The 23,933-nt window shown below is 41.4% G+C and overlaps 3 protein-coding genes across 3 annotated transcripts in view; all 3 read left to right on the forward strand.

Moving 5' to 3' along the window:
• The window catches only part of UBB (ubiquitin B), a 1,958-nt gene extending 1,693 nt beyond the window's left edge, over positions 1-265 (forward strand). Inside the window, exon 3 of the mRNA XM_085301242.1 lies at positions 2-265. Coding sequence (XP_085157368.1) covers positions 2-105 — 104 coding nt within the window. The 3' untranslated portion in view covers positions 106-265. The remainder of the gene's footprint in view (position 1) is intronic.
• A 6,859-nt stretch (positions 266-7,124) lies between these two features.
• Positions 7,125-22,962, forward strand: LOC146597892 (transient receptor potential cation channel subfamily V member 2-like). The gene is made up of 17 exons (XM_085301284.1): positions 7,125-7,487; positions 7,711-7,870; positions 9,177-9,474; positions 10,125-10,258; positions 10,569-10,721; positions 11,444-11,584; positions 12,099-12,397; positions 12,842-13,018; positions 13,469-13,627; positions 13,759-13,854; positions 14,375-14,445; positions 15,138-15,303; positions 16,009-16,075; positions 16,163-16,470; positions 16,879-16,997; positions 17,795-17,889; positions 18,615-22,962. The coding sequence occupies exons 3-17, from the start codon at positions 9,233-9,235 to the stop codon at positions 18,743-18,745; spliced, it is 2,358 nt and encodes a 785-aa protein (XP_085157410.1). The 5' UTR covers positions 7,125-7,487; positions 7,711-7,870; positions 9,177-9,232; the 3' UTR covers positions 18,746-22,962.
• An 80-nt stretch (positions 22,963-23,042) lies between these two features.
• The window catches only part of ITGAE (integrin subunit alpha E), a 33,208-nt gene continuing 32,317 nt past the window's right edge, over positions 23,043-23,933 (forward strand). The window contains exon 1 of the mRNA XM_085301243.1: positions 23,043-23,490. Within this exon, the coding sequence (XP_085157369.1) occupies positions 23,445-23,490 (46 nt within the window). The 5' untranslated portion in view covers positions 23,043-23,444. The remainder of the gene's footprint in view (positions 23,491-23,933) is intronic.

Genomic DNA, 23,933 nt, shown 5'->3' on the forward strand with positions numbered 1-23,933 from the left:
ATCTTCGCTGGCAAGCAGCTGGAAGATGGGCGCACCCTGTCTGACTACAACATCCAGAAGGAGTCCACCCTGCACCTTGTGCTGCGTCTGAGGGGTGGCTGTTAGTTCTTGTGTATCTTCCTCTACAAGATTGCCAGTAGTATTTGTTTTTTGCACTGTAGTCTTTTAATGTCCTAGTGTTAAGTTAAATGCAAGGTTAATGCAAGCTTAAGTAACTGCTGAACTGTGTGTTGAAATGCTAATAAAGTTTTATGTTGCACATCAATTCGTAGTCTGTCTCAGYTGAAGCTAGTAAACTGGTATATTTAAGTGACATACCTACTGTGGCTTTCTCCCATGGCAATTTAAGCCTCTGTGTAATGAGGCTATCATGGATGAAACACATRCAGGCTAAAGCCTTGCCTTATTTTAAGCACCAGTACCCTCTTCCTAGAACTTCAYRAAAAAAGATTGCTATTGCCAAGCAGGATAKTGACTCTAGAATTCTAAACAAGAGTCAGAGCAAGCAAAGGTGGGTCAGAAGGGATGACTGTCAATGCAATGCTTTTGTTTCAGGTTTTTGGGTAGCTTTCAAATTGCAGGGTTTAAATTGGTTAATTCATCTTTGAGAAATTAGTGGATACATCCACTGTATGACACCTGCATGAAGTCACTTTTGTATCCTCTTTGGAGGCTGTACTGGCCAATTGCCTTTTTTATCTTTTTTCTCTTCCCTTCCTTCCTTCCCCTTTTACGGGGGGGAGGGGGGGAAGCATATGTAGTCCAGAGATTGCCTATTGTAAGCAAATTGGAGTGCCTGCTGAGGGGGGTGTGTGTGGTGGTGCTGAATGGCTTTGTGTGGATTATGATCTGGGGAGGGAAGAATTCCAGGAAGCACTCATTTCTAGTGTGGGTGTATTTGTATGCTACAGAAAGTTAAAAAGGAGTAATAATTAGCTCAAAACACCCTGCAATATTCTGCCTTCTTAAATACTGAATGGCAATGCATGAATTTGATGGGTTGCTGAGAGTTAAATGCTAGCTTCTACAAAATCTGACATAACTTGTTCTTACCAGGTGGGTTAACAAAACAATGTGAATAGATGTTCAGAGACTTACGGTGTGAATTGGGTTGTTTAACTTGCATATAAAGTGGCTGGTGTTTAATAACTCAAATCCTCCTTTATAGAAGCTAGGTGGGTTGTAAGGATTAAACCTGTGAGGATTATCCCTACCTGTCCTGAATTTAGACGGCTGATCAACCTTTTAGGTTGAATCTTGGCACCCACATGCTGTATACACAGTATTTGCTGGTACGCTTTGCTTTTCACTGAATGCCCTGTGTTACGCAGCATTTGTATTTTTATTTTTTTGGTCTACTGTAGGATTACTGGTAAAAATTCATTCCTCTTCAGTTTTCCACATAATATTACTGAGAGTGTTTATTGGGGGTGCGTATRGTGTAGTAATGCCCCTATATTACTAGGGCATTCTTAGCATAGAAGCAATTGTGGGAAATTACACTTCAATGTTAATAAAAACCTGCCCATTGTAATAAAGTAGGTTAAAGTGCAATTTTTGCAAGTTACAACTGTAATTGTGTGTGKGKGGGGAGGGGGGTGTTTTTTAGAAGGGTTTTCTTTCCTGACTAGCATACATAGCTGTGCTGGCAGGAATCTAAAGTTGGTGTAGTCCCATGGAAAACTTCTGTGCTGGAGATGTTTTTCATAGATTATTTGTTTCCTRTAATTTCTTTTTGTTTTGCCTTTCTGTTCTGTGCTTTTTTTTCAGTTCAGTCATCTCAGTCTGGGTGTTTTTAAGCCCACTTACCCCTGTTTTGGTAGTGTATGAACTCCCTGAGCACTTCATAGTCCGGAGGAGACATGGTACTGAGTTACTTAGCTTTCTGTGCTGATGATTTGCTCCATCGTAAAGCTGTCTGCTTTATTTTCRCTGTTTCTTACAGTTGAGAGGTCATTTGGCAAGTTTTAATAGTTAAGCTGTACTGTGTAGTAATAGTTAGGTTTGCTAACTTGACCAGATTACTCAGGCTACAGGTGTGGTTGGTCTTTCGGGTATTTATGTGCAAGTCTGTAAGTAGCAGATACCCTTTTCTGTGTCAGTTACTGAAAGAAAACTCACAGAAGCRTTGCTCAAATTTGATGCGGAACCCAGATATACTAGATCATCTTAAGTGCGCTCGGCTTTGCGCAGCCCCAAAGCAGGCTGGGGCCCAGCCTGCTCTCCAAGCAGTGATCTGTACACACCTGAGTGGGTCTTCACAAGTTTCCCTGTGGTGTGCTCACTCTGGCTTTTTTTCAACCCAAGCTGAATCTGTGTGGAACCGTTGCCTTTGCTGGTACTCCCCAGTGTTCCTGTTTGTAGATGGTTTGTAAGTGGAGCCACGCAWGGATCCTACTTCGGATGTTGCATCCAAGGTAATAAGCCGTGGGGAGAGGGGAAGACCTTCAGGTGTTCAGCAACTGCTGGAGCARCTCAGGTTTGGTTTAGGTAGCCAGAGCTGATTGTGTGAAACTATGAAGGTGTCAGTGTGGTGTTCTGCTGGGAAAGATTCCTTAGGTGAGGCTCATGCTGAGTATCAGCTGCATTTGGCTTACTAGAAACAGTATCTAATAGCACATCTTGGAAACCAAACTACCAGCAGCACGGTAGGACGCTGGAGCAACGCTGCAGCAGTAACCTGGCTGAAGGAGGGTTGGTCAATGCCGAAACGGACATCATAAATGTGTCTAAACAGGCTGCGAAGATGCTAGGATACTTGTACTGTCCTTCCTGCTTCTCTCATGTGAGCTCTGTTACCAGGGTTTCTCATCTCTCTGATCAGGCAGAGATCACTGCAAGAGATTTCTTTATTGAAAGAATCCATTGCAATTTATCGTAAAAGATGAGAATTAGGGGAATTACACGTGTGTGTGTAGTTTATGAATTACAGGATATGATTTTCCATAACATTTTATATACTGAAGTTATGAACAAAAAAGGACAAAGTATGTATGTTGCACCAGATAATGTGAATGACTGATAGTTTAATTAAGATTCAAAATTATTCTTACAGTTGGTGGTACCTCAATTCAACCTGTTTAGATTTAAGTATTTCTAGCTAAACTCAAGAGTTTAATAGTCTTCAGCCCCAATGCATGTGCTGTTAAAATGGGATAGTCAAAGTGCTCCAATGTAGAACAGATTCTGGTCACATCTTTTATCCTGCTATAACCTGAGCTTTATGATAGGTTTTTGCATTTTTTTCTTACAGCTTCAATTAGTTTCAAATTCTGCTTTTTTATTCCAGATTTTCAGTGCTTTTTTGTCTTCTGTGCTTAAATATAAATGTCTCAATCTGTTTCAAGAAATCACATAATACTGTTTTACTGTTTTTGGAGTATATTTAGTATTTTGCTATATTAGCAACTACTCTAAAACATAGTGATACAAAGGAGATGAGGATTAAGGGGAGAAGCAATTGAAATACCCAGGTTTCTGCAGTACTGGCTATAGTTCCAAAGACATCATGTGGTAGCTACATTCAGAGATTGTTGCTTAGTTGCTCAATTTTATATTTATGGAACATTATTGCATTATCAAAAAATGGTGTTATTTGGAACTGGTGGGTTTTTTTTTAACTAGACAAATTCCTGATAGCTGTTTTGATACAAAGAGTAAGTAAAGCGACTTTAGTTCTCACAATTGTATGCTTGCGTATCTTTTTGGTAATTTGAAGTTTCCTCTAGAGGCTATTTTCTTAAGCATCAGGAATTCAGCAGATTTACGTAATGACCACAGGATGTCACTGTTGCTTTACAGAAGTGTTAATTTAAAACGGTTCTGCTGGATTTTGAACTTTGCTGTTACTCGGTTGTGACAAGCTTTCTTGCTTGAGTGTAGTATTTCTTCAGGCTATAATCGTACAGAAAAGGTTATTCTTCCATTTAAGGAACGTGAGAAGTGGACGGTTCCTTTAAAAGCTGAGAAATATAGGGATAGCCTTTAAATATTACGATATAAGACTAGTAGTTACTGAAATACTATCCTTTAAGTTAATTGAGTCCCTGAGGCCATCAAAGAAGTTCTTGCAAGGAATTGTATGTAAGTGTCAGGATTTTAGATGGGACATCAGCTGGTCCCGCTAGAGGCAGGAGATTCCATCTGTGTAACTCTAACAAGTCAAACTGCTAAAATTTTCTCCTTCAGTATGGAGTTTGTATAAAAATTGTATGGAAAAAAAGTCTGGCTGTGCAAAAAATATTTCATATTTCCTCAAGTCTGAAGGTAATACTTAAAAGAAACAGTGCTCTCTTTTAGCCTTGTGGTTTGAGTAAGTGCTGGCCTACCATTGTTCTGGAGAAAATATTAATAGTCCACCTTACATGCTGCTATTACAGATTATCCCCTGCTATTACAGATTATCTTCTTTCCTGCTATGAAGATGATTTTGAGCTGCTACCGCTACAGAGCAGTCCAGATCAGCATTGTGCTTAAACTACAGATACATGTAAGTGACTTTGATTTTCTGTTTACAATATACAAAGAACATTTTATTGACCATAAGAGTATTACATTTTTAGACATTTGGTAAAAAATGAGCACTTAAGTGAACAGAGAAAATATATTTTAGGAAATAACACTTTTTTCCAGCTTTTTAGAAATCTGTTTTCTTCATGCTTGCTGTTGCCTACTGTTTAAGCGGATTCAGTGTCATTGTTTTTCCCATTTTGTCATGAATTTCTGTGCTTCTTCATCTATTCTCTATATCAGAGAATACATTTCATTACAAAATTTCTTCCCGTGATTTGACTTAATCTCATTTAATAGTTCCAAGTCTGACTAATCTCTTCCTGGATTTAAGGCTTCCACAAAATATGGCTCTCCTGTCGGGAGAAACTTTTGAACTCTTCAGCACTTCCGACTCATTTTCATCACTAAAATAAATACTGAGCAATCACAAGACTCTTCCTCGTTCCCTCAAATAAAAACTTTAAAAGGTAAGAGGATCACATCTTGCTTTTGAAAATGCAGGTTTGCATTTTGCTGATACTAAATTGTTCCTTTTATCCTCCCTGTGTACTACTTTGGATCGCTTTCTTCTGAGCCCTGACATCTACTAGGATTTTAATTTTTGGTGACAAGATCCTTTTTAAGCATCACAACAAGCTCAGCTGGCTAGTGCACAACACTGATGTAATCCCATTACTGACCTCAGAATGCTGTCACTKACAAATACAGTTTTGGGTAGGTCTTTTCTGCCTTCCTACTTAGTTCTCTGAAATGGAAATGCTAGTGTTTACCCTAGTGTGCTCTCTGTGAAAGCGTGTGCGCATGTGTGCATGCATACCAGTATTTATGTTTCTCCCAGCGGCTTTGTTTCTATTTTGCTGTGCTGACCTCTCAGCTGGCAGTAATTCTTTTCCCAGCAAGCAGCACATTCTGCGTCCTCCATGTAAGCTCTTAAAACCAGATGCGCAGAAAGAAATCTGTTACAATGCACTTCTGTGGGCTGATACGATTCTTTGAAAGGTGAACTGACTCCCATAAAGGCTAGGGGGAATGTCCAAGAGGATTTGTGCTTACAAATCTCAGTTAAACTTCTGAACCTGATTCCATGCCTGCTGATACCAGAGTAAATTAAGAGTAACATCACTAAAGAAAACTGAATGGAATTAGTGCAAGGCTGGAATGAAGGAGAGGAGAGATGAGTCCTGGTCTTGCATTTCTCAGCATATGCTCATTGTTTATTGGCTATCCTATCAGTCTCAATAAATCATTAAACATGGAAAGAAAAAGTAGCTTTGCATTGTTATTGTGTCAGTTTAATTTTGCCACACAGGAATATGAGAAATAAGCTTGTGATTTCATCCAAAACCATCAAAGAAGAAATGGTACCTTTCCATTTACTGGGTGTATTCAAAGGAAGGTATTTTTGCAACTTGCATCTGATTCAAGAGGCCATCTGGGCATTTTTCTATGGGTGATGGCCACATTCCAGGAAAGCCCCCATCATCCTGTAGTCCTGCTGGATGAGGATTGCTTTAAGTTCTCATTGGACTGGCAGCAGTTTGAAGAAGGAAGCCACAACCTGAGTTCAGTATGTTGCCTTCATGACCATTCTCGTGACATGGCACTTACTACTTCCTAACATTTTTTAGACCAGTAAGTGACTGAACTTTTGAGATTCCTTGTGGAATGTGTCCCTGCTATGAAACTGGTGATTAGGTGAACTCTATAACATTTTATTAGCTAATGCATTTTCCTAGTTGAGCTCTGGATCACATAATGTGGCTCTGTGAACCATCAGTGCTCTGCGGAGTACAGATGAGACACGCTCCACATAGATGATATGCTGTGAAAGGTCATTGAGACTGTAAGTGCTGAATGCTACCCTGCACCAGTGTTGCTGGAAATAATGATCACACTGCCTCCTCAAGCCTTAGTTTTATTATAGTATGAGAGAGAAAGCTCAGAAAGTCACTTGGTTTGGGCTGACATTCTCTGTTTCCCAGAGGTCCAGTTTTGGGAGTGATAAGGGTGTGCAAGCATGGTCTCAGCTCCAAGTAATTTTAGAGATGACCTGTGTGTGCTCCCAGAAGTAGCCTTTTCCAGACCTGTATTTCTTTATAGAAGCAACCCATTAAGTGGGTGCTAATGGCAGGTTGACTAACGGCCTCAGTTTTCAGGAACTGGGGCTGCTTTGTGCGATCTCTTGTGCTTGTGATGAGCAGCTGACACCTTATACTGTGCAGGTTAACATTCTGGCTAAGATTTGCATTGCTTTGTAACTAGGGTGTGTGAAGATTTGCATTGCTTCGTAACTAGGGTGTGTGAAAGTGTGTGAGGAGAAACTTCTGACTTCCAGCAGAACAGTTGCCCTCAGTTCCCATGCATTCTTGCCTATCCTGGGGCTAATTGAGGGATCCTTGTGACTAACCTCAGAACCAAACCATGAACTGTAGCACATTCACGAGTCAAATCAGCCTGCCTCCTATTACACTGGAGCGAGCTGTTGTTGAAAGCCACAAGATGTTGCTTCTCCGTATGTGCAGGCAGGGGTTAAGCATTATGAATTTGCAATAGCCGGCCAGCTTTCCCATATAAGAGCACTGCACTCATTGGCTCACAGTTTTACAGAGAAATCCATCTAGTCATTTCCTGTGCAAACCCTTCTTCACTTTGCAAAAACCTATACTGTTGAGTGAGTAATAATCAGTGGTTATTCCTTTTCACAGGCAGCCTGGATTCCCTCATGGACCACCAACGAGGAGTTCCATGTCGTGGCGTTGATAGAAAGTGCTGATATGAGTATGGTTGTATCTGCAGAGGAAGAGAGCTCTCACCCATGGATATAAACAATTTGAGGTCTTCAGGAAATGCTTCCATGCTTATTAAGACTTACTGGTATTTGATTTGGTTTGTACTGAGTGATTATTTAGGCTTTGGAGGATCAGTTGGGACTCCCTGTCAGATCAGTTCTTGGGTGGAGCTTGCAGCAACTCAGGGTAAGTGCTGGGCTCTTCCTCTTTTGACAGCAGGGCTTTTCTTGCGCTGTGCTACTCAAAATGGCTTGGTAAAGTACTAGTAGGAAGCAGGGCAGGTCTTGAATAGAGAACTGAAAATTCAGCTGATAAAAAGAGTGTGCTCTGTTTTTTAGGGAGATACAAAGCGGCTGCATGTATTACAGGGTCTGTTTTTAAGGACCATTTTGTTCTTGCTTTTAAACAGACTGTACTAGACTGACAATAAATAACTCTCTTGAGTGCTGAGGAGAAATGGAAACTGCAGTTGAGAAATGATTTTGTGGAAAGGAAGCCAGAAAAGCACAAGCGAACTATTACGGAAATACAAATAACCCTCTATTTGTAGAGGATCAGCAAACATACCAGTAAGTGTTTTGGGGAGGAAATATGACTGAAAGGGGATTATAGGGTGTACGCCTGTGTATGCAGAGGGGTATTTGTCATTAGAATGCAGGCTAACCTGTATGGCTGAATTGTAACAGTTTCTCTTGAAATCAGCCCTTAGATTTCTTGCTGTAAGCTGCATGAAGATGTAACTATTTTCTGTCTAGAACTAACTACGCTTCTCTGCATCCTAATCTAAACCAGAATGCTTATGCTGTGTTGATTTACCTCTGTGCTGGTATTGGCTGTGGAGTCTGACTCTAGTCCCACAAAGGGAGATTTCTCTTCAGAGAAAGTCTGTTAACCATTTGGAGGGAGTGCATGCAAGTAAGACAGAATTATTAACAGAAGCTCTGGTTCAGGTTGGTAATCATGGATGTTGCTTTGCTACCTCACAAACTAAACTATGTGTGAATCTTTGGTCTTATCTTGACAACAGATAGCTTGCACTGGGTGTAGGTCTGAGATGTTGTGAGAGATGCATGAAGAGATGTCTCAGAAGTGTGAAAATGGAGTGCAGGCCATATTAGATGAGACAAGTGGGCTGACTGAATGTTCTGTTGAATACTCAGACTCTCCGTACAGCAGATCTGGGTCCAGGTTTGCTCCTGGGAGAGCTTGTGCTGTATTCAGGCTATGAGCACTGTGAGTGTCCACATGGCAGCTGAGCTGTGTATGTGCCTAAGCTGACATGGATAGCTGTAACTGGCAGCCTCCAACATTGGGGAGATCTCATATCCCACCCATTTTGCCCCAGGCTGCAAGCAAGAATGTGTAAAAGGAAGGCAATTTGTGCATGTGTTTTCCTTGTAGAAATACTATCCTACTAGCAGAAGACAGAAACAAATTTAGTGCTCTGTTGCAACAAAGGCCTGTACTTAATCTTATCTTTTTGGCCACTTGGTGACTAGCTTGTGTTGGCTGCACTGAGACAAGAACAGTGTCTGTAGTCTCCTAAAGATACACTTTCTTTGCCTTTTATGTAAGGAACCTGTGCTGCTGCCAACAGGTGAGGTCATTTCACAAAGGGGGTTCCAATGTTCTGCAGACAAGTTGCCTATATTTCATGAGCTGCTTTTGAACGTCTTCCCCGTAGGAACCCTATTTAAGGCCTTTATCCTTCATTCAAAGCTACCTAGTTGTGCAGAGTTTTACTGAATCCCTCTCTCAAGGGACCCATAGTCAATTGTGGGAACTTCAGATCTGGAAATATGTTTTCCTCTATGTGAAGCACTGCATATCCTAGGTGTGTGAACAAAATGCATTTATTCTCCTGCTCCTTTGCAGGATTAGTCTCTTGGTGGGCGCATCTTTAGTAATCTGCAAGACCATCTATACTAGAAATGGATAACTTCACAAATGGGCAGCCAGGCCCGGGACAGAGAAACAGGCTGATTGGACTGCTGGAAACGGATGACAGTATCCAGGAAGATAAACCTACATCTAGTAAAAAGGAAGAAAGAATAGGGCTACATGGAAAGAAAGGAGAGCCACAGCCCTTGGAGACACCTTATCAGAAGGAGAGCAGCGACTATGCTCCTAAAATCAAAATCAATCTGAACTTTCGGCCAGGACTTGTCAGCAAGTAAGTAACTGTTGACAATTACACAGGGATGGGATCCCTGCTGATCCCTGTGGATTCAGTGCCATAAACTTTACAAGAAGCTAAACTAAAAGTGGCAAGGCAGAAATATTAAAGGCATCTGGTGGGAGTAGTTAAAAGCAGAAAGGGGACTATTAGCCATTTCCCCCTGCACCTGGAAGGTATGTGTATAGTGTGCATTCTGATATGATAGGATGCATCTGAACTAGCACCAAATAAGCCAAATTGGACATCAGAGCAGCTTAGTATGGAGCCCTATGCAACTGAACTGTTCTTGCCAGGAAAAGGGTGTAAATAGCTTAAGGAGCATTTCATGCCATGTGATGGGACTGATTCTGGTCCTAGAGCTATCTTGGGCTTCTCTTTCTTTGTGTTCTGGATGCATTCCAGGATTGTACATTGGGCTGGATCTGGGAAAAACTCCAGCTGATGGAAACTGCAGCCACATGAGAGAATTCTGGGAAATAACTGTCTCTATTTTTCCTTTGACTCAAAAATAAAATAGTTTAGTTGTTTATCTGTCAAACTCCTCTGCCTCCCTCCCATTTTCTCATAGTAGCCCACTGGAACTGACTGCATGTTCTTGTCTTCCTCTTTCCAGAATTTTTTAACACTTTGTATTTCTTCTGTAGCCAAAAGGACCCCAATCGCTTTGACAGAGACAGGCTCTTCAGCGCAGTCTCAAGGGGCAGCCCTGAGGCACTGGAAGGCTTACTTGAGTACTTAAGGAGGACTTCCAAATTTCTCACCAACTCTGAATACACAGGTAGAGCCTGCTTAGTAATCCCTAAGTGATTTAGCAGAGGCAGGACTTGTGAGCACAGAACTGGGTAGTGGAGAAATATCACTTTCTCCATCCTATGCTTTTATTTTCCTAATGTCCATCTGAGGATGGAAGATGCCAATAATTATGTTTCTTCAAGCCTTGCCTCTGATACCTAATAAAAATACTGAGAAAGACTTTTAAAATAATTACTGTATTTGGTCCTATAATGGGTACCCTGGCTACATTGGATTAGGAAATATAGATGTGTAGAAGCACACATGCATCCTGTTCAATGTTCTTTTTCTACTAGATGCAAAGACTGGGAAGACCTGCTTAATGAAAGCCCTGCTGAATTTAAAAAATGGGAGGAATGACACAATCCCAGTTTTACTGGAAATAGACCAAAAGACAGAGAATCCCAGGCCACTTGTCAATGTTGCGTGCTCTGATTGTTACTACAGAGGTAAGGGTTCTGTGCCAATGCTGCATCAGACGCAGCCTCCCCATCAGACAGATGAGATGTGCAGATACGAGGAAAAGGAGGTAAATGGGAGCTCATGCTGCACTGCACTCCCAGGGTTCTGGTGCTGTTACCATAATAGCCTGCTCACTTTTTAATTCCAGTTTCCAGTTCTGGTACTGTGTCCTTTTCAACCTTGAATTATGTACTTTACCTCTGCAACTTTGGTCCCAGTCTATAGATTAAAAGTGATACACGTGTAATAACCCAGAAATATGGGAGGATTTGCTTGGAAAACTTTTAAAGCACTTCTATAAGTGGGGAAAAAAAGTAGCAATATTGAAGAAAAACTGCATTAAAGCATGAGTTCTGCCAGCTGGTTATTCTTTTAATAACAAACATGCAAAGTAGCCATGTACATGTATGGTTGTCTTTTTCTTATGTTCATAGTCGTTTGGGATCATGGTACCAGCCAGGGATATTGCCTTGTCTTAGGTTGAATTCCTGACAGTTCTGGGGCTTGTATTCTTGCTTAGTGCTTCTAATCAGCTTTTCCAAAGAACGTTATTAAAAGCCAACAATTACCACCTACCTACCTAGCAGTTAGATTGCCAAATTGCTGTGCAGAACGTACAGCAATTGTTAAAGCAACACACCTTGCTCGAGGCCTTTTCCTGTTCTCTCTGACAGTAGAACTGCATGGTAAATTTTGCCTGCTTCCATAGGCCAGACAGCACTCCATATTGCCATAGAGAAGAGGAGCCTGGATGTAGTGAAACTTCTGGTAGAAAATGGTGCTGATGTCCATGCCAGAGCCCATGGTGAATTCTTTAAGAAGAAGAAAGAGGGAATTTGCTTTTATTTTGGTGAGTCAGTGTGAAATGTATTCTTCTGTATTGTTTTGTTGTTGTTGTTGTTGTGTATGCAGCCACTAATCCTAGCTGGGTTCCTCCGTACGTGGGCTGCCATCTCCTCTGTCCTATTATAATCCAGGATTTCTTGACTTTTTTGAATGGGAAGATCCTTGGTCAGACTAAAGTATCCAGTGAGCACTTGCCATCGTGCTTGGCTTTATGTATTTAATCCCATCAAAGGAACTTCAGACGGAGGCAATGAAATATGTGGTTGATGCAGCCAAATAAGGAGTCTGGGAAAAGGTTTCAGCTGACTCCAGAAATAGGGAGAAACTGTTTGCTGTAAAACGCTTTCTGAATCTAGAGGCACTGAGAAAGAACTTGTCTTGTGTTCTGCTGGTAAAACTCCAGGCTAAATATATTTTCCTAAAATCACCTGCCGTTGTTGTTGTTGTTGTTGTTGTTGTTGTTGTTGTTTTTACCCCCCCCCCCACTTCCCCTCCAAATGCTGTCCTAATCTCTTCAGGTGAACTTCCCCTCTCCTTGGCTGCTTGTACCAACCAACCTGAGGTGGTGGAATATCTTCTAAACAATCCCCACCAGAAAGCCAGGATCCAGGAGCAGGATACACAGGGCAATACAGTGCTCCATGCCCTGGTGATGATTGCAGATGATACCGAGGAGAACACCAAGTTTGTGAGCACAACCTATGTTGAGATCCTGAAGGCAGGTGTGAAGGTTGACCCAACGTGTAAACTGGAGGAGATAGTGAATTATGATGGATTAAATCCTCTGCAGCTTGCTGCCAAAACAGGCAAAGTGGAGGTAAAGACAACTGAAGGGCATCTGTGGAGCTCTGTGAAGCTGAAGTGGGACTGCAGCATGCATCCTCAGCATAGCAGCAGGGTTTGATGTAGCAGCATCTTGTACCCAGCTCATAGTAATGCTGCAGACAGTGGCAGTACCTAGAAGACATAAAGGAGGCTTTCTCTAGGCTACTCCTGTTATGGTCCCTTTCAGAGCCACAACTGATCACTGCTACTTTCTCTCCCAGCCAAGAGAAGTCTGGTCTGAAACAGGTTTTACTCCTGGAAGAGTTGATACAAGGTTTAGTTAGGTGTCTGGTGTTTGGGTACATAGTCTGATGTTTGGATATGATAATGTAGAAAACAAGGTGTTCTGCATTTGGAGGTAATTTGAGTACATTTGGGTAATTCCACTTCTTCATTGCATAAATGTTCTTTTGGTGTGCATCCACTTTCTCTTCAGATCTTCAAACACATCATCCAAAGAGAGATCAAAGATCCAGAGTACAGGCACCTGTCACGCAAGTTCACTGAATGGACCTATGGACCTATCCATGTGTCTCTCTATGATTTGTCCTCTATTGACAGCTTTGAGGAAAACTCTGTGCTGGAGATTCTGGCCTACAGCAGTGACACACCAGTGAGTGCTTTTACCAACAGACAAAGATAGTAACATTTTTTTTCTGGCTCTTCCAGTGTTACTATATAGTTACACAAATCATTTCAAGTTAATGTGTTATTTCAGATGATTGTCTTTATGGGAAAGAAATGCATGATGACATATTCGCACTTTTTCAATTTATAAACCACTTAGAATATCTCTGTTAATCTATAATAAGAGAGAAATTTTGGATCTTTTGTTTTTCCTAAGCCTTGGTTCATCCAAATATCTTGATGGACCCAAGCAGATGTGAGTTCCTATAGGATAGTTGATCTTTTTCATGCTGAAAAGCCTGACAGAATAAGCCTTTGTGTGTGCCCTAATTGCAGCCACTGAACTCCAGCCATGAAAAAGACAATCCTCGATAATTTGGTGTTCCTGTTGACATGTGGGTGCATTTTTATTTGCTGGATTTTTTTTTTCACATAGAATCGATATAAGATGGTGGTTTTGGAGCCACTGAACAAACTGCTTCAGCACAAATGGGAAACATTTGCTTCCAAGAGGTTCTACTTCAGTTTTATTTCGTACTTGTCATTCATGATCATCTTCACAGCCATTGCCTACTATCAGCCTTTGCGGGTAAAGGTAGGTCCCTTGTTCTTTAAATGAGAAAAGCCTGAATGGATGGAGCTGAAGTTTTAAAAGGCTCAGGATGGTTGTCACAACTACTTCTGTCTGTTTTCAGTGTGTGTGTGTTTGTTTTTTTTTTCTTGCAGCCTTCATTTCCAGTGGAGTTCACGGCTGGAGGCTTCCTGTGGGTCTCTGGACTGATCATTATCTTGCTGGGAGGCATTTATCTAATTTTTGCTCAGGTATGGGGATGATGTCTTGCCTAGCTACATTGTAAGAAAGAAAGAAACTGTCACTAATGTATGGGCAACAAATTCTGTTATCCTGACATCAGGATGTGCACAAGTATAGATGATGGGGGAATCCTGCTCTGAGACATTTACAGTGTCAGTGGGATCTAGCACTGACAGGGGTGGCACAAACCAGAGTGGGAAAGGTGAAGAATAGAGTCACAATAGCAAATAATTAGGAGACACTCTTGTAATTTATGGTAGTAAAATGCATCCTTAGCATTTCTGCAATCTATTAATAATGACATAGGGCAATGCTATGGTTCAGCCCTTGTTTATTCTTTGCCCACTTTTAAATATGGGCTTGCTTTCATCCTTGAAGAGTGATTAGCTGAAATTTGGGATCTTTGGAACAAAAGCAGGAGACAGAATGAGTGAACCTCTCTGTTGTGCAATAGGTTATGCCAGGCAGGATTCAGTCTCTAGCATGCCCTCTTGTAATGAACAGCTACTGTTGATTTTTCTCTATTAGAGTCTGTATCTGCGAAGGAGACGCCAATCTCTGAAGACTATGTGCTCCGACAGCTGCATTGAGATCTTGATGTATGTCTCTCGAGTTTTTTGGGCAATGAAAGCATGGCTGAAATTGGTTTTCTGCTGTGGGCAGCTAAGTTACCATAACATTACTAGAGAGATGGTGAGCAGGAAAGACTTAATCTCTGCCACTGTCTGCCACTTTGCATCCCCTCCCTGCTTGTTGCCTTCATGTCACATCTTGTCATAACCCTTCGTTGTGATCGACCTGGGTAGGGTCTGTCTTTGGGTTTGTACATTATCTGACACAGTGGTGGCCTGATCCTCAATTATTCTGTAGTTAAGAATTTATACTTAAAATAAAAAGTTAAAGTATTTAATCATACAGTCACTGTGGCTCAGATTTTGTCTAAGGGAAAATAACTTCTCTGTTTTCTGGGAAGAAATGTGTATAGATGCATGTATGTGCATGTGTTCATAAAGGTTATGATTCTTTTTGATTTTATATCAGTTATGTAATCAGTTAAGAGTTTCTATACTGTGAGATAAACTAGTTTGTAACAAACCTGCAACAGCTTCTTGGTTGGTTTGGTTAGTTTATATAAGCAAATCCTGTTCTAAGTGCCTGATTAACTGTTGCTTTATATGCTCCATGTAGCCTGGTAAAATGTGTTTGTTTTTCCTTCTAAAACACAAAATATTCGCAAATGGGCCTTTCTGTGGGGATAAGTCACTGCATAACTAATTCTGCTTCTTTGCAGCTTCATCCAGGCATTCTCATTGCTGTTGTCAGCAGTGCTGTATGGTGCAAGTTCAGAAAACTATGTAGCAGTGATGGTTTTCTCCCTGCTTTTGGGATGGACGAATATGCTGTATTATACTCGGGGCTTCCAGCGCACTGGGATTTACAGTGTCATGATACAGAAGGTCAGTACCCAGAAACAACCTTGTGTAAAAAGCTCGTGAAGAACTGGTAAAAGTCCTGCAGTTACTTTTCTTCTCTCAGGGACCATTAAAACCATAAATGAAATTGATGTATTAACTCCAGAAATTGGAGAAGACTAGATTAGTATCTTCAGAGAAGTACAACTGAGGCAGAACACTGGATTGTTGTCTGTGAATATAGCAAATGGGAACAGCTGACACTGCCAGAAAACAAAACTAACTGTCAAAACCAATGTGAGTTTTCTGAAACTGTTAAACTTGGGCTGAGAAGTATTGCCAGGTCTGTGCAGGAGCCTTGGACTTGTAGAGCTGGACAAAGTGAAGGTGAAATGAGATGCCAGGGAAGAATTGGTCCACATCTGTGTGAAATCCAGTAGAGAGAAAGCAAGCAACTGTGTGTGTTGGAGCAATCTGGAAAATATTTATTTGTTTGAAAGAACCAATTAATACAAACATGACAACAAATGTTTTTGTGGTGCTCTAAAATTAAGCTCCAAACATTGTTGCTTACCTGAGGAAATAGTTCAGCACATACTACTAGTTTCTTAAAGTGGATAAAAGCATTTCCCAACTTGGTTTCAGGACTGGCTTTGTTACTGGATTTGTTTTATGACAAATGTGATAACAGGAAATCATACTGGCGATTTCATGTGAGATAAAGACATTGCCTCCTGCTTTATGTTTCAGACTATCCTGAGAGATCTGCTACGTTTCCTCTTGGTTTATATGATCTTCCTATTTGGCTTTGCTGCTGGTAAGGACTTGCTCAGCATCGTGGTATAGGCTGGGCTGCAAGAAGTAGATTTTTCTGAAGAGGATTCACATTCTGTTTTTCTCATAGCTCTGGTTACTCTGATGGGGGATGCTCCTGCAGTCTCTCAGAACAGATCTGTTGCTCAGATGGAGGATGCTGGGAACCATGCTATGTACGGCGGGCTATTTGGTGTCTCTCTGGAGCTCTTCAAGATCACCATTGGGATGGGTGACCTGGAGTTCCAGGAACATGCCAGATTCAAATACTTTGTGATGCTTCTGCTGCTTCTCTTTGTGATCCTCACTTACATTCTTTTGCTCAACATGCTGATCGCACTCATGAGCGAGACTGTCACTGATATTTCTGGCTATAGCAAAAGCGTCTGGAAGCTGCAGGTGAGATGCTGTGCTGCTCAGCAGTCATGTCATGGCCCAACCTCCTACATGATTCTTATAATATCAGCAATAACAGTGCATGTTTGTCATAAACCTCAGCTGTAAAACTCTTTTGTATGAATATACAGTTCTTGGGACTAATCCTAACATTTTTAGGTGTATTTAAAACTCATACTGCTTGTGTGCACCAAGACTGCCAGCCTGTAGATCTACGTGCATAAGTGACTTGAGAGAATTTTCTGTCTGTTACTGTTAAGCTAAGGAGTACTTTAGGGTTGCATTACAGTGATTTTCCAAGTCAGGATAGTTGCTGATTGGGAAAGATTTAATCCAAAGGAGAGACTGGACTCTGCATGTCTTTTTTCTTTTTTTTTTCTTTTTTTTCCTGATGTGGACTTCTACTTCTAGAGAGCTATTGCTATTCTAGAAATAGAAAAGGCCTGGCTGTGGCGCCAAGGTGGAAAGAGGAGATCTGGCTGCTTCCTTTCAGTGGGCCTCAATAAGAAAGATGAGAGATGGTGTTTCAGGTAAGATGTTTGCACTGTTATGCCTTACACCCCATTCTAGTAATGGAGTTCCTTGCTTATTAACTCAGTAACTGGGAACCACTGTAAGGAGTTGCAGCCCTGACTCAGCACAGCAGCTGAACCACATTATCTTGGACATCTGCAAAGCATTTGGTTGTTGGTATGCTGGAAGCTTGAGAGCTATTTGAGTCCCCAGCATTGTCACCAAGATGTGGCCTGTTTAACCCATATGCGTGCAAGTAGTTATAGCAGCAGGCTGTCTGATGGTTTCTCTGCTGCTGCTAGCATAGCTGTGCCCACAGTGGGCTGTGATGGGAAGGGTGTAGGCTGGTACTCCCTACCTCGGTAACATGCAACATGAGTGCAACACGAGGGGGCAGCACGCCTCCTCTCATATAGGGGCTGGGAGAGCAAATGAATCTTCATCCAGCAAAAGGAACTGCAGGCAGGCAGCACTTTGGTAACTCCAAAGTGTTGTGTTATGTGTAGTTCTGTGGAGCATGTATAGAGAGTAGAATCTAGGAGGCTCCTTTTTTTATTAAATGTGTTCCCCAGTAGGAACTGGAGTACTTAAAAAAAAAAAAAAAAAAAAAAAAAAAAGTTTAGACCTACATAAAACATACTGTGAAAAGAGATATTTATGTCACAGGGCTTAAACTACAGAAGATCTTTACTCAAAGAAAAGCTCTTCAGAGTATTGTTGCTACAGCAAACTATTAGCACTGTGCTGGCAGGATGAAGTTGGGCTGCGATGCTGTACTCTATGCATCAGTCTCTCTTGTATTTTGTCTCTCCAGAGTAGAGGAAGTTAAATGGACAAATTGGGCAAAGGAGGTGGGAGTTCTCAAGGAAGACCCTGGTAACTCCAGTGATTCAGAAATAAATCCAGAAGGTGAGATATAGCATGAAGAAAGGTCTTCAGTATTCTTTTGACTTCCTGCTCAGCAAGTACTTTTTGGGAATAGAAACATAAATCTTAGGTAGGCCGATTTGCTTGTGAAATTGCTTCCACACCGGAAGCAATTCCTTCAGGAATAGCAGTCACTTGTGAGCTGACCAAACAAAGAATCAGAATAGATTTGTATCTGATTGGAATTTGGCAACAAAAGAGGAAATGTGCAGGAAACACTGCTGAGAGAAGCAAGGGCTGTTCTTCCCTGTGATTCAGACCTGTAGCCCAAATGCACTGTGCTTTTGCAGGAAAGGTAAAATTTAGGCCTACTTGCAGGTGTTAAAAATCACAGGGCATTTACAACACAAATCTAGGCATTAAGACTGCAAATCTTGTCAAATTCTACATTAGGTAATTGGGTTTGCTTCCCTCTTTATGCCTGAGAAACAGCTTTTTGTGGTAAATGGAGAGCTGCTACTTTTCCTAGAAATACTTTGTTCAGTCTGGCAGATCTTTGGCAGAAGCTTCACCAGAATTAAACGCAGCCTCTTGCCCTTCCACCATAGTTTTCTCCCAGATGCTAGCTTTCTAGGAATGGGGCGGTTATATTTAAAATACTGTTGCATGTGTGTTGGGTTTTCACTAAATTTGCACCATTCTAAAAACTGGATCCCTTTGTTAGCTTCCTGCTGACAAAGGGCTGCTGTTTTTGTCTCCTGCTGTAGAGACAAGATCATGGAAACGGATGCCACAGAAACAACTGAGATCAGCTGTTTCAGAGGAGCAGTCACTATTGCAGCCCCGGCTATCAGCAACTGAGATGATGCCTCTAGAGGGACAAACCAGAAATCTTTAGCACAATTTCTGGATTGTAGCCTTGCTCTCATCTGCAAAAGAGTTCTTCCTATAATGCTGGAAGAATTGAAGGCATTATTAGTACTAACATGCATTTCATCAAAGACTGGTTCAGCCTGTGGCTTTAAATATTTTCATGCACTTTATTTCCTCTGAAGAAATGATTTTTACTCAATTTTCTCTGCCTGACACTCATTACAATGTCTAAATGTGCAAGAATGAGAGCAAAATCATAGTGGCAGTGGGGAGTGGTCTGTGTCAGGGAAGGTATGTGAGCTGTATAGAAATAAYGCTGTTTGCCATAAAGAAGCAAAGGATTGCGTGACCCATCTAAAAACAGGCTGACTGTTCTCCTCATGTCACAAGAGGCTGCACTAAAGTGCTGTAGAATAAAGAATGCTATAAAAGCATAAAATATTGCTAGGTACGGAAATGGCTTCTGTGCAAAACACTATGTGAGATGTGTGGACAAATGTTCAGGCTTCAGTCGTCAAGAGCCACATAACAGTCTTTGTCTCAGTGCTTGCAGTGCTCAGTGTTTAGACTGTATCAGAATTCCCATTTTACAGGAAGGCAATGAAATTATTTGCACAATGTGCACGTTTCTTTAACAGCATGAAAGTGATACAGATTTCTTGAAATTGTAACCTAGCAAGGCAAATTTCTGAAACATCTGTCTTATGATTGTCTCTGTARAAGGTAACAGTGGAATCTTACATATATGGCTTCTGAAAATTAGATGGGCTAAAATGTGTGATGTGGTTAACATTTCCTCTCAGACTTAGCGGGCTTATCTTGCCCTAAATGGCTACGAGGACTTCATTGTTTTTTGTAATATGCATAGTGCCTCAGAGAGGATGGGAAACATACTTCAAACTGTGGAAAAATTAAAAAATGAGCTGTCACACTTTCAGCCCATGTTTAAAAACAATGCTTGAAGTATTCCTCTAAACTACCAGTATAGCAACTTACTTAATTGAAAGTGCTCATCCTTGGATTTATTTTAAGACCTTCAGTATCTCAAAAAGAAGAGATGATGTGATCAGTGGTGACTACAAAGCCTTATCAAACTGCCAATTGCAGTTCGTGAATCAGTGTGCTGACCTTACTGCCACGCTACTCAACTGTTGTTTTTCATGACCTCATGTCAGTTTATGCAGCCACATCTGAAGCTGTAAGAGCCTAGCCCTGGTTTTGGATACATTTTTGATAGTGGGAATTGTTAGGGATAACCTTGAAAAAGCTACAGACTAAAAATTGTGGCAACACCTTTCCTTCAGTAAGATAAACTGTGCAAACCTAGATCCTTCTGTCTAGTCTAAGCAAGTGAAACCAGAGGCCTGTCTTTTGGAGACGACCATTTTAATTCCATGGCCTATTGCTTTCACATGACTGGCAACAAAAGCATTATTGTTAAAAGTTGTTCCCTGCCCCAGCATTTCCAGCAGGCTCTTCCCCTGTGCTGGATGCTGGTCTCCGCAGCTTCACTACATTGGGTTTCTGAGTTATAACTGAATTCTCTCACTCCACCTTCTGCTGTTTTCTTGCTTTGTGAAGCGTTCAGCTTCTTTTTCCATCTATGGCTTTGTCCTAAGTGTGCCCAAGATTTGGCAAGGTGTTCAAGTTGCACAAAAGGATTGGCCAACACATGGTGATCTATTGCTGTGCTTGATGTTTTGCTGTGGTAGGGATGCTTTGAGATTCTCAAGAAATGCAGAATCAAATCTGCCATCCCTGCCTGGAGTCTTAATAAACAACAAAAGAGAAATCACACCTGTTGGTAGTGTTTTTGATAGGTGTGGGCTGTGACAGCTTGCTGTCACCTGCTTCTTCAGACATTCTTTGAACCTGCTGCTGTTTAAATTGCTTTCTTAAGCTTGTAGTATTAGTTATTGTTTTGATCTGCATCAAAAATGCTGCCAAAAATCAAGCATTCACTGTGCTTTAAAGTCATGCCACAGAAAAACAGTCCAAGGCCTCTGCTGTCTATCATCCTTCATTTGTGAGCTTCAGACAAGGACAGGCAGATGCAGCAAGCATCTGGCCTGGTTGGTCAGGAGATTTAGCAGTGCCCAGGCTCTTGTACRGTTCTTTGTGCTCATGGAGAAAAAGAGAATTTTGAGGAGTTATGATCTCTCTGCAGTGGAGTCCTTCCTATGAAGCTGAGATGAGCAAGTACTCTTGAGAAGATTAACATCAGTAAAGCATTTTGGGAAAAACCTCCAGTTTTCTATATCCTTAATTGATGCACAAGGCTTGTCTGTGGTTTCAGCATCTGAGCCACTTCCCGCTTTGGTGGTGTTACAAACAGGAAGGCTGTCTGGAGTTTACTTTGTAGGATTTTTGCAGTTCCCTGCAAGAGGACAGAGTTACGAGCTGGTTCATAGCTTTGAAGGCCTGACAGGATTTGGGGTCTGCTATTAATAGATGATACTGTTTTGTCAGGACATACTTCAGTCATTTACACAAGAAATGAGTAACAAATGAACCTAATCTCTCCCTTCTACTTCTTGTGATGGATAACCTCGCCTGCACGGAGCCTCTGTCTCGAAGCCATCGCTGGACAAAGCTGGGAGGCTTTGCAGTGCTTTCAGCTGAGAAAACGGAAACCTTTCTCAAAACTCGGTGAATTAATAAGTGCAGTTTCTCTCCTCAGTCTCTGCTGTATGTCTGCTGCTGCAGAGACTCTGAGGGTCTGATATGCCGCTGGGAGAAGACACCAACAGCTCTCATTATTTTCCATTCAGTTACGGATGCTCAAGCCCTCTCATGCAATTTGGCCAAAGTTGCAAGAACACAGAGAGCTGAGATCGTGTTGTTTCCAAACTCCTCCTCTACTTGATCACTATTTACCTGATTATTGCTCCCTGTGGCCTCTGTACCAGGCTCCAGATGTCTCCTGCTTGGAGTGATCTCACTGAYGATTTGCATGGTTTTCTTAAAAGAGGCTTCGTGCCCGATTTCTGTGGTTCCAAGCTCCCCATGAGGCCATTTTCCTCAAAGGTATCAGATTTGTTCTTAACCTTCCTCAAGTGCTTTGCAGCTTTGCACATTTAGTTTTAATGCTTCCCCCCCCCCCTTTTTTTTTCTTTCAAAGCATGCTCTAAGGCTGAGGAAACCATGGGGAGGTGTATCTGTGCCTCRGTCGGTCCGCTCTCTCTTCATCTCTTCATGACCCCACTTGCGTCTTAGCATACTTTCCGTTGTCTCTCTTTGTAACTAGCAAAAGGAGTCGTTGAAATGTGACAAGCAAAAGGGCTCAGACAAAGAACAGATGCTTCACGTAAGTCTACATGAACTGCAAAGAGCTGTTCCTGAAGCAACGCAGCTGGCAGGTTTCTCAGCTGGACTGTTCCTGCAACTAGCAATGACTTTTGTGGTAGCTGTGGATCAGTTTTGTTCTTCTTTTCCTTCTTCAAGAAATTGCATTTGTTACTCTGGGACTTAAAAAGTGAATGGAATTTAAAACATGGTATTTTTAAAGAAAGCTGTTCCACTTTGCCATCTCATGTCTGCTTCAGCAGCACAAGTAAAAGTGGTGCCAGACAGGACCAGCATCAGACAGCTGTGTGCGTCACTGCCTCGTGGTTGGCATCTAGCTGTTATTAAAATCTGAGTGCAGAGAATATTTAACTTTCTCTTTTGAAGTTATCTTTCTCAGTCCAGATACCTGAAATGTGGAGTACTACAGCCTTTATGGAGCATGAGGTTCTTTGATGACTGTCTAGTGTTAAACACAGGGAGCCCTTGGAAGAAAGGAGCTGGMGGTAGCCAGAAAGTGTGCATGCCTTTTTTAGTGCTACGTTATTTTCTGAAAATGCTTGGAAAGTTTACGCTCTCAGGGCAAAGACCACGGTGTCTCTGGAACTGCCTGCTTCCCTCCCCCCCCCAGTCTTTCCGAGGGACTTTCTATGCAGTTAACTCTTCTAATGGCTCAATGTTTGCTGGTTGAGCTCACTTAATGCTTGTAATAACAACACCCTGCAGCTAGACAACATTTGCTGCACAATACTCTGATGACGTGAACCATCATGAACCAGTTCTGTGCAAGTCTGGTCCAGACTGGGGAAACAATACGGTGAGATGAGGGATCATTAGAAGCCAAAGAATTATTGGTAGAGGGGGATAGAAACGTTCAGGATCCTGTAACCTTTCCTGGCTATCCTGCTGTAAAATGTCAATGTTTCTGGTAATATGCTAAATAAAAAGGGAACACTGGTTGTGTGTGTGTGTGTTGGGGGGAAATCTGTGCGTTAAAAAATAGCTATGATGACAGGCATCTGAGAACTGACATTTCYTAAATCCCTACTGTGAGTTCACTCAAGTGGACCTGTTTGCACATTTCTACGGGGAGTTGCATGTYCATGCAGCAAGGAGAAGGTAGTCAATGCAAACATAGTTGCTGGAAGTTTTTTCTAGATAGATCCTATTGTGCTAGATATGCTCTAGATGCTGGTAGACAAAAATGGAGACACTGCTAAAAATTGCCTTTCAGTAACCTAATTTACTGAAGCAGCTTTTTGCATCTGCAGTATTATTTAAATGTTATTAGTATACGCCTTGAAACCTCAAGTTAGGAAATCCACAATAGAGTGACTTTGTCTCAGCAAGCAGCATAAGACCTGCAGACCTGGGGAATCATCAGAGGAAGAGAGCAGCTTTTGCCCTACTGAGTCTCAAGTCTTCCTTCCTTCATCTTAATGCTGGGAATAATGAGATCCCTCCTCTACCTGTTCTTCTTAATGAGTGAGTCTTATTTCTATATTTATTTTCACGATATAGAAAAAAAAGGCTTTAGTCTAGAAATGAAGTGATTTTTGGAGAGTCATATCAGTCCCTTAATGTGAGCCGATAAAATAATTCTTATGTAAGAAGTTCAGGATATTGGGACTTGTATGGAATAAAAGCCGTTAACTAAGGGTTTTCTAATGTTTCAGATGAGTTCATACATTTGAGTGGAGAGAGTATGATGGTACTCATCCTTAGTGCAAGAAAGGTGATTGCTGGGTGAAATTCCTCTCAAGTGCAAAACTATATTTGACCTTTTATAGTTTTTTATTTGTTTGTCTGTTTACTTGTACTGAAATAGCTGAGAGTAGAATTTAGATGAACTTTTTTGTTTGTCATTTGAGATACACCTTGCATTAAGTGAGATGTAATTCCAGACAGTCACTTCCTGCAAGTTCTTG

This window comes from Rhea americana, unplaced genomic scaffold (assembly GCF_003343005.1).
Source record: "Rhea americana isolate MKP2758 unplaced genomic scaffold, rheAme1 scaffold_175, whole genome shotgun sequence".
NCBI classification, from domain to species: domain Eukaryota; kingdom Metazoa; phylum Chordata; class Aves; order Rheiformes; family Rheidae; genus Rhea; species Rhea americana.

Coding starts and splice junctions, on each gene's coding strand:
- LOC146597892 (XM_085301284.1), top strand. CDS start 9,233: ATGGATAACTTCACAAATGGGCAGCCAGGCCCGGGACAGAGAAACAGG. Junction 11,585..12,098: donor GGGAATTTGCTTTTATTTTG/GTGAGTCAGTGT, acceptor TAATCTCTTCAG/GTGAACTTCCCCTCTCCTTG. Junction 17,890..18,614: donor TTCAGAAATAAATCCAGAAG/GTGAGATATAGC, acceptor CTCCTGCTGTAG/AGACAAGATCATGGAAACGG.